Source organism: Equus caballus, chromosome 25 (genome assembly GCF_041296265.1).
Source record: "Equus caballus isolate H_3958 breed thoroughbred chromosome 25, TB-T2T, whole genome shotgun sequence".
Lineage (NCBI taxonomy): Eukaryota > Metazoa > Chordata > Mammalia > Perissodactyla > Equidae > Equus > Equus caballus.
In genome coordinates, this window is record NC_091708.1 from 26,193,806 (window position 1) to 26,202,316 (window position 8,511).

The following is an 8,511-nucleotide window of genomic DNA, read 5'->3' on the forward strand; positions in this document are numbered from 1 at the left end:
GAACCGTGGGTATCTCAGCGAGAGAGTGTTAGGAAGAATCTACTATAGGATTTGGGGAGAATCTAAGGAAGCTCTAGATTTGGTGCTGTCAGAAAGCAGGGGCCAGTCTGTGATTGGATATCCCAATAAATCTTGTCTATAGGGAGTGGAGATAAGCATGAGAATAAAGTTGTAATCGGTAAAGAAGTAGCAGTCACTCATTCTAGCAGAGAGAGGGGCATGTTTGTAGATTGCACAGTGATCTTGCTTCTATGATCTTGGAGTGACCTTGTGTGATGCTGATGTTTTATGAGATTGTTTCCGTCCAGCAGAACAACCTGGCCTAGCCGTGAGCATCAGGCCAGCCTGTGATAACATGGAAGCCTCGCTGTGGGAGTCAAGCCAGTTCCAGGATAGCAGCGGCTGCTTTTTTTCTTTCTCAAATGCGTGGCGATGCCTCTTTTGTAGGCCTCAGGCAGTCACCTTCTTTCTGTGACCCCAAGTGCGGGAGAGGAGCTGTCTTCAAATTCATTCTCACTCAGCCCCTGCTTCTCAGAGGTATGCATCTTCGGCTGCATCCCCACCTGGCCGTTGCTACACTTGTCTCCACCCCTGCACATGTGACCCAGATCTGTACTCAGAACCCAGGGGGCAGGGCTGCTCTGGCCTGTTTACCCACATCATTCCCATCTGTTCGGTTTCTTTCTTTTCTTGTGGAAAGAACCTCTCTGTCTTTGATCTACAAACCTCTTCACTCCTTGCTGTTGAGCGTTCTTAACATTTCATGCCTCATTTACATAAAATGTCCGGATTTGGAGGGTAGGTTTCAGTGTGAGCTCAAGCTGCCATCTTGACCTGGGATCAGCTGAGGGTCTTTTTGTGCCTCCCTCTGGGCTGCAGTTTCCTGACCTGTGGTACAACCCAGCCATCTTCACCATCAATGTGGCCCTGCTTGCATTGATTGCTACAGTAGTTAATGTTCTCAGCTATCTCAAGGAAATGCTGGGCTGTGCCCTTCTGGATATCAGCTGTTCTGACCCCTAAATGCCAACATTTATAAATGAAAGATTCTAATATGACGGATTGATTTTCTGCATAGCCTTTTGTCACATTTCAGCAAACCAGACTCATTGCTTCAGTCAGGAGTCGTAAGCCTGAACCTAACTTATCTTCTGATCTGGAGGTGGGGTAAGATGTGGGGAGCATCAGATGCCTAGAAAGCCTTCTCTCCATAACCTTGTGTCCATGATGACTGAGTCATTCTTTTTGCAGGACAACCCCCGCCCATGTCTTGCTCTGCCCCAACACCCATGTGTAAATTTTACACTGTCAGGAAAAGATGATAAGTGGAGGAAGATCTTTTATTTTCCTTTCTCCAAAGACTGCAAGCTCCATAAGGAAGAAGTTAATAACATTTAGCCTGCTTGATGCCTCCTGACTGTACCAAGTACAGATTGCTGAGGATAGGTATTGCTCACGTGTCAGGGAATCTCACTGAATATGTTCACAGTAGGTAACAGCAGTGGTTGAAGGAGGTTTCCCAAGAGTACAAAAGGACACTGGCCATCTCATAGGATGGATGACACAGAGAAGCTGGGATGTGGAGGCACGCTCTGAAACACGTCCAGGTGGTATCAGCCTCAGCGGGATCTGTCTCTCAGTAACTCATAGAAAAAGAGAATTGTAGGATGGGCCAAATTATAGGACAAGTCTTATAGTTTGTCTCAGCAGCTCACTAAGAAATAGGCAAATCAAAGGGCAAGCAGCCCTCACAGGGACAGAGAATTACTGCAGAGGAGGGAGAATCCTGAAACTCAGGGAAGATTCTGAGAAGCTAGAGGAGGGTTATGGGTACAGGGCCAAGGAAGCCCCCTCATTTGCTTGCTGTCGGCCCCACATCTCTCACACACACAAAGACAAGTCACATGACTGCAAGGCTAATCATTTATTGATCAGGTGGAGGGAGGTCTCAGCATGGTCAAGTTCTGGGCATGGCAGAGAGAGTGGGAATTTGGGAAAAACCTTTGATTCTTGGTGTGCGATAGTGATGGAAATCAGGTGACAGAACTTGTCACAAGATGTCATGGGGATCACGGAGCGAAGATTCTGGAGCCCAGGTGAGGAAGTATTCACTCTCACTCAGCTACATAAGCCAATGAGAAAGAAAACACAGAAATTTATTAAGCACTTATGGATTGAATAGAAGACAAAGAGAACTTCTATTAGAGAGAAAAATGGTGAAGACACAGATATCAACCTGCATTGTAATCTACGTTATTTGCCAGAACAGTGGGAGGGAGGACACTGAGTAAGTGACGTTTTTCTTCTATTGCTGCTTCCATCTTAACCTTCCCTCAACTAAGGCTATGAAACCCAGAATGGAAGCGATGAAGGAACCTGGGCTCATTTCTGCCACCTTCACCATTAGAAGTTTTGAAGAATTTTTGATAAATTGAAAAATAATGTCTAAAGCCATAGCTACCTTTGATGAAGTGCTGACTTTGTGCAAGCTATAGTGGCTAAGACTTCCACATACATTGTCTGAATGAAGCCCCACAGTAAATCTGAGGCAGGAAACAGATGAGGAAACTCAGAGTCCATTTTCCAGATCAGAAGACAACTGGAAGGTGAGACAGCTTTATTCTCAGATTAGAAGTTAAGGCTGTACAGAGATCAAAGGAAGCCATTTTTACCATAAATTGGAGGGTGAGATGGCCTTCTGGGCTTGGAAGACGGACCACAAACACAGAATGTATTTGTGTCATACTCACACCCTATTACTCTTTTCTCATTTAAAACTTTAAGGCTTAATGATTTTGAGCACATTATCAGTCACTGAGCCCTTTTCACCAGCAATATTATCCACACAGGAAATCACTATGTAGACATCATTGTTTCCCTTTTAATTGCTTAGATCATTTGCTCAGAAGCTCATGGTAGGAGTGGGTCCTGAACCCGGGTCCTCCAACTCCAAATTTCAAGCTCTCTCCACAAGCTGCCTTACCAAGTTATTTTTATTGTAATCTTTAGACATAAACCCCTAATGCTTTTGGAGGACACTGATCCCTGGGCCACCCCCTCACCACCAGAGATCACCCACCTCTAAGCCTGGCCCACTCCGTTCCCTCGGAGCTGGAAACAGCGATCTGTAGAGGTAGAGCAGAGCACATTCAAACCAATTGCAGTTTATTTCCCAGAGAGAAACCAAATGATTCTCAAGATTAGGACAAAGGGGATTGATTGGAGGTATCACCTTCTCTGGGATTTCTCCTTTCAGTAACATGGGAATTTAGGAAGAGAAAACCAGAGATAGCTGAACTTACCGGTTTGAGTCAGGTCAATTATGTTTTCCTTAACAATTCCTTGTTTTTGGACAATTTTCACAAACTCTTCCTTGATTTCTGGACTCACATCTGGTTCTCGGGCTGTAGGAAGAGTGACGGTAACTACTGTGTCCTGTATATTTGTCACTGAGGCTCATGAGGGGCGTGGGGCTCCAGATGGATGGGAGGATGGATGGCACTGATTGGGTGCTTAGGCAGAGTCTTGGGGATGGGATGTAACCTGTCTTGAATTTGACATCTTTAGAATATCCTTCCGGCATGATGAGAGATTTCGTCATCTTCCCATCACTGAGCCTGAGGGGTTACCAAAGGTGAGTATCTGTCCTCAGAGGAGGAGAGACATTCCAGGATAAGATTGGGAGGACCACTTTGTCTCCAGCCTTCCTTCCTCCCCGTTTTTCCCCACCCTAGGATGAATGCTAGCATGGAAATACTCTACCATAGAACTCCAACAGTTGGAATGGTCTGTCCTTGTCAAAATTCACAAGATAAAGAATCATATGTTCATTATTGCCAAATTCACTTATGCGAAGTACATTGTATCCATCATCTGTGGAGGAAAAAGAACACAGCTCAGACCTTCTTTGGTCCATAGGAAGCAAGTAAAACCCTTTACTTATTCTCTCCCACTAACCAAATTCACGTGCATATCCTGGAAGAGATAGCAAGTGATAGCTAATGTCTTTCATTTGCATCTCCTGGGCTTCATCAGGTGACATCTAAGGGATGCTGGCAGGTCGAATACTATGGTAGGAAAATTCAGGTGCAGTGGTAACTCATCCTCCATCATGTTCCCTGCCTCTCTTGGCCATCTCTGCCAACTGTGTGTCTCTGTCCTCTCTGTAAGCCCCTTTGGCATTATATACCGAGTGCGACATCCTGAGCAGTGTGCTGTGGCAATGGTCACCAGGTGTCATTAGAAAGTGGGCAGAGAATGAGAAACTGTTCTGCCAATTTATTCTCTTTTTTTTTTGCCAATTTTCTTTTGTTGCAAGAGGTACATATGACCAAATTACCTTCTTTATCTGATGGTATTATGTGCGAGGCATCTGCTTTTATGCACAAGGATCTCCCAAATTCAGGATACTAGCTATTAGAGGACCTCCACTACGTTGCCTAAATAAGCACTGATCAATAATTGAGCAAGATCTTGAAGATATTGGAGTTTAGTTGCAGCTGAAAGTAGAATTTGGGAAGACTTCTTTTGTATACTTACACTTAACACTATATACACCATCCTCTTCTGTTTTGTCAGCAACCACAGAAAATTCAGTACACTCTCCATTTACCCTGCAAAACACAGTGAACTGATGCCCAGGAGACACTGATGTGGCGGGTCCCTCACACTCTACCCATAACTTGAGTTTCTTATTCCACTTAACTGTTTAACATTTTGCTGTGCAATTTTCAAAGAGCTTCTATTTCCATTATTTCACTTTATTTGATACTTTGAGAATGAGTCAACTACTCCTATCCCTGTTACTCTACCATTACGTCCCACTATTACTGTTATTACAGCTACTTGTCTTGATAACTGGCTGAGTGCTCACCATGTGCCAGCCTCTCAGATAAATAAACATTACCTCACTTGGTCCTCATAAAAAGCCATGAGAGAGAATCATTGTCATCCTCTTTTACCCAAGGGAAAATTGGGGGTGGAAAGAGATGAGTTTTCTTGGTCACACAACTAGTAAGAGAGATTCAAGAGCTAGATAGGCTGTTGATTACACATCCTATGCTCTTAATCTGTGCTATTTGGCCACACTATTGATGATTCTGAAACCCCTCTATCCCTTACCTCCTCCACTTTCATTTAAATTTATTCTTTCCAGCAACCCTTATCTCTGAATCTAGAAAAGCCCCAGGTTCATCAAGCCCTAGATCAGTGCCAGATGAGGGGCTCTCATTTTGGATACAGGCCCAGAAGGTAGGTGTACGTGTGTGTGTGTGTAGAGGTCCAAGACCATACTGAGGCTTCTGTTTTTCCTTTCCCAAGTTAAAAAGGCCACACTTACTTTGTCTGATATTCAGCATACAGAGAAGAGTTGTCCAAGGCACGGATGAGGTCCACAAATACCCTCATGCTACCGTTTTCTTCTATCTTTTCCTTAACATCTGAAGCTAAGAAAATGGAATACCACTCTCCTGAAATCTGCAATAAATAAATAAAATGATTGGATAAGAAAAGAGGGGAGTGGATACCACATGAACACTTGTCTTCTTGAACTCAGTGCTGTGGGCCAGGTCTTATAATGGTGATGTAAAGATGGAATTAGAACTAAGGTCAGTTGACACCACATCTAGGGCTCTTTCCACTGACCCTCCAGGGAGAATGGAGGTCCCCAAGTGTTGTCATTCTTTAACATGGTACAATTGCTCTTAGTTCAAGGTCTGCAGCCACTCCTTTTGTCTAATATGTCGACCAACTCCTGCCTCTGGCAGGGCCACCTTGCTTCAGAATCCTCCGAACCGCCCCCCACAGTCAGAAGTCACTCTGCTCTACCAACTCTACCTTTGAAATATCGAAGTTTCTTATCGCAACATCACTGTTCTCTTCCTGTTGGGCACAGACAAGAATCAGCCCCAGACACAGCAACAGCAGCTTCATCCTGGCCGGGGACAGCACTGACTCCTCTATAGTCACCGGGAGTGAGTCTTTCCCTGATGGTGACTCCACTCCCCAGCTCCTCTCTCTTTATATCCATTCTGGGTCCAGATATTTGTCCCCGGGGCACCATCTTTCCTCCTCCCACTCCATGAAGTGGTCCGTCATTCCCTGGTGTGAGGCCAAGGATTGTTCCTGCCCTTTTGAAACTTGGCAGTCCCATATCTTTTAGATCTACTTAGTGACTTTCAATTTCTGAAAACACATACTCAATAAAAATAGTGGATGCTGTAAAGGGCTGCCTTTTGGAAGCAGATTTAACTGTGGACCTAGCTTGGAATCAGAAAGCCAATGATGTGTGGCAAGAATGGAGTATAACAGGGAAATGGAATGTGTGGGGAATCTATGTCCCAACGCTCACATCATGTACAGAATTAGGTGAGTTACTCCACTTTTACTAGCCTCAGAAACAAAGAAACTGTCTCTACCAAAGATAATAGTACCTATCACAAAGCATTAAAATAGAATTGACTGAAATAGTGTTGACTAAAATGTTGTCTTTAAAGTGTGATGCCTGATATCCAGTACATTTTAACTCCTTTTCCGTATTCTCAGAACTCAATCCCTGCAGCCTTTACTTCCCCCACAATGAATGAACAACTGTTCAATCACTATGGGCACCTCACTATACCATAGGCCCCATAAGAGGAATGGAGAAGTACAAGATGTCATCCCTTCCTTCAAGCAACTTTCAATGAAGGCAGAGAAATGTTTCATATACTCAATAAAAACTTAATTCTACAAGCGTATGAAATAACCCAACTGAGTGGGACCAAGACCAGACCACTGTAGGTCAGAAAGGGGCTCATGCTAGGGAGGTGGCGTCATGTAGAAAGTACTTAAGAACACAGGCTTTGGAGTCATGTAGACCTGGGCTTCATTCCCATCTCCGCCATTTTGAAGCCATGAGGACCGATTTAGCGACTCTGAGTCTTCACTTCCTCTTAATGGGGGAAGATCCGCCTATAGATTGCTGTAGGGATTCAATGGGATGATGTGCGTAGAACCCTCAGCATGGTGTCTGGCACACACTGGGCTGGTGGGATCAGAGAATTATGTCTGGAGAAGGTGGGAGTTGGGGAAGGTCATGAATGTCAGGGAGGGTATGGAGATATGGAGAGCTTGTGGGAAGAGGATTCCAGGTGAGAGGAATCCTATAAATTAGGCTCCTATGCTCCTATGTTTAAAGCTATGGCTTATTTCTGCCTTGTGCTAATGCCCCCTCCTGCACTCCCCACAGCAGAAAGAAGGTAGTGTCACAGGAGGAGCTGGGCAGAACATAGGAACTGTGGCATTATATCTGTGGCCTACTCTAAAAAGTCATCCCAGCCCCTGGGTGATCATTGCTGGTTCATTCTCAAGTAGCATCTAATCCCTGGTATTTTGAGGCCTATATAACTTTAGCCATCATGGGCTGGCTGTAAGATTTCCTGCCCCTGAGAAGGAGAAACTGAGCTTGATAAATGGTGGCAAAGACTGTACTTTATTCCCTCTATTTGATTCTTTCTGAGAATAGATGGCAGCCTATGAGAAACCAGGTTTTCGAAATGAACCCTACTCTTCCTGGCTATGATGCTGAGGAGAGAGTCAGCCACCACTACTGCACACACCATCTCTAGCCCATCCTACCACCACGGCTAACTCTGCACTCTTAGATCATAGCACAATATTGTAACTCTCTGCTTCTGGTGGAGATGTCTTTCTTGTTCACCCCTGTACCTACTATAGCACCTGATATGTAGGATCGCCTTTGGAAAGATCATACACTAAAGCCTCTCTTAAAAGCACTAGGGATTCTTGTTAATAGAAGGAACCTTATAGAAAATCCCATTGTAAATAGAAATATTACTCTTGGGTAGTGACCTCCTAGTATATATTATTGGGTCACAGGAGTAGAAAGAGAGCATGGAACCGAAGTCTATGATCAGATTCCTATGTTTTGGATGATCTTATCTACTAATATCTGAGTTGACCATTCCCCACTCTGATTATTCACTTCCATTTCAAATCTTCCACATTTTTGGTGGTCAGCATGAACATCGCCAGGACAGCCTGTAAACACTGAGACAGTAAGGTCAAGGCTGCAAAAATACCCAAGACGTGTGATGCAGTCCAGCCAAGGACTTGATGAAAGAAAACCCAGGCAAAAATAAAAGCTGAAAGAACACTAAATCAATCAGGAGTGATGCTTAGCTTTACAATAGAATTCCCACGAATAAGACTCTTGTACTGCATTAAACGTTTGTGGTAGGAGCTGTGGATTAATGATCTGAAAACACTCTGACAACTTGTAGATGATTGATAAATATCACAGGCGAATGAATTATCCACCTTTATATTGGGGAGGATGGGAAGAGGTAGAGATGTGGAAAGATGACACAAAAATAAAACAAAACAAAAAGTAACCACTGATCTTATGTCCCAGATGACGGTGTAAGCACGTGGAATAAGGATTCAATGTACGAATGTTCACTTGGCCACCCATCGATGGGGAAAATGTCTATTGTATAATGCAAGATATCC

The 8,511-nt window shown here is 44.0% G+C and overlaps 1 protein-coding gene across 1 annotated transcript; it reads right to left on the reverse strand.

The window, feature by feature from the left end:
- Positions 1-1,905: 1,905 nt before the first annotated feature.
- On the reverse strand, positions 1,906-6,057 carry LOC111770574 (major allergen Equ c 1-like). The gene is made up of 7 exons (XM_023628675.2): positions 5,836-6,057; positions 5,339-5,475; positions 4,540-4,613; positions 3,763-3,873; positions 3,303-3,404; positions 3,080-3,125; positions 1,906-2,122 (listed from the first exon to the last, which is right to left on the reverse strand). The coding sequence occupies exons 1-6, from the start codon at positions 5,929-5,931 to the stop codon at positions 3,082-3,084; spliced, it is 564 nt and encodes a 187-aa protein (XP_023484443.1). The 5' UTR covers positions 5,932-6,057; the 3' UTR covers positions 1,906-2,122; positions 3,080-3,081.
- Positions 6,058-8,511: the final 2,454 nt, after the last annotated feature.

Excerpts from the sequence above, each read along its gene's own strand:
- LOC111770574 (XM_023628675.2), bottom strand. The coding sequence starts at position 5,931 with ATGAAGCTGCTGTTGCTGTGTCTGGGGCTGATTCTTGTCTGTGCCCAA. Across the intron at positions 4,614-5,338 it reads TATGCTGAATATCAGACAAA|GGTAAATGGAGAGTGTACTG; the intron begins GTAAGTGTGGCC and ends TGTGTTTTGCAG. Across the intron at positions 3,874-4,539 it reads TGGTGTATATAGTGTTAAGT|ATGATGGATACAATGTACTT; the intron begins GTAAGTATACAA and ends TTTCCTCCACAG.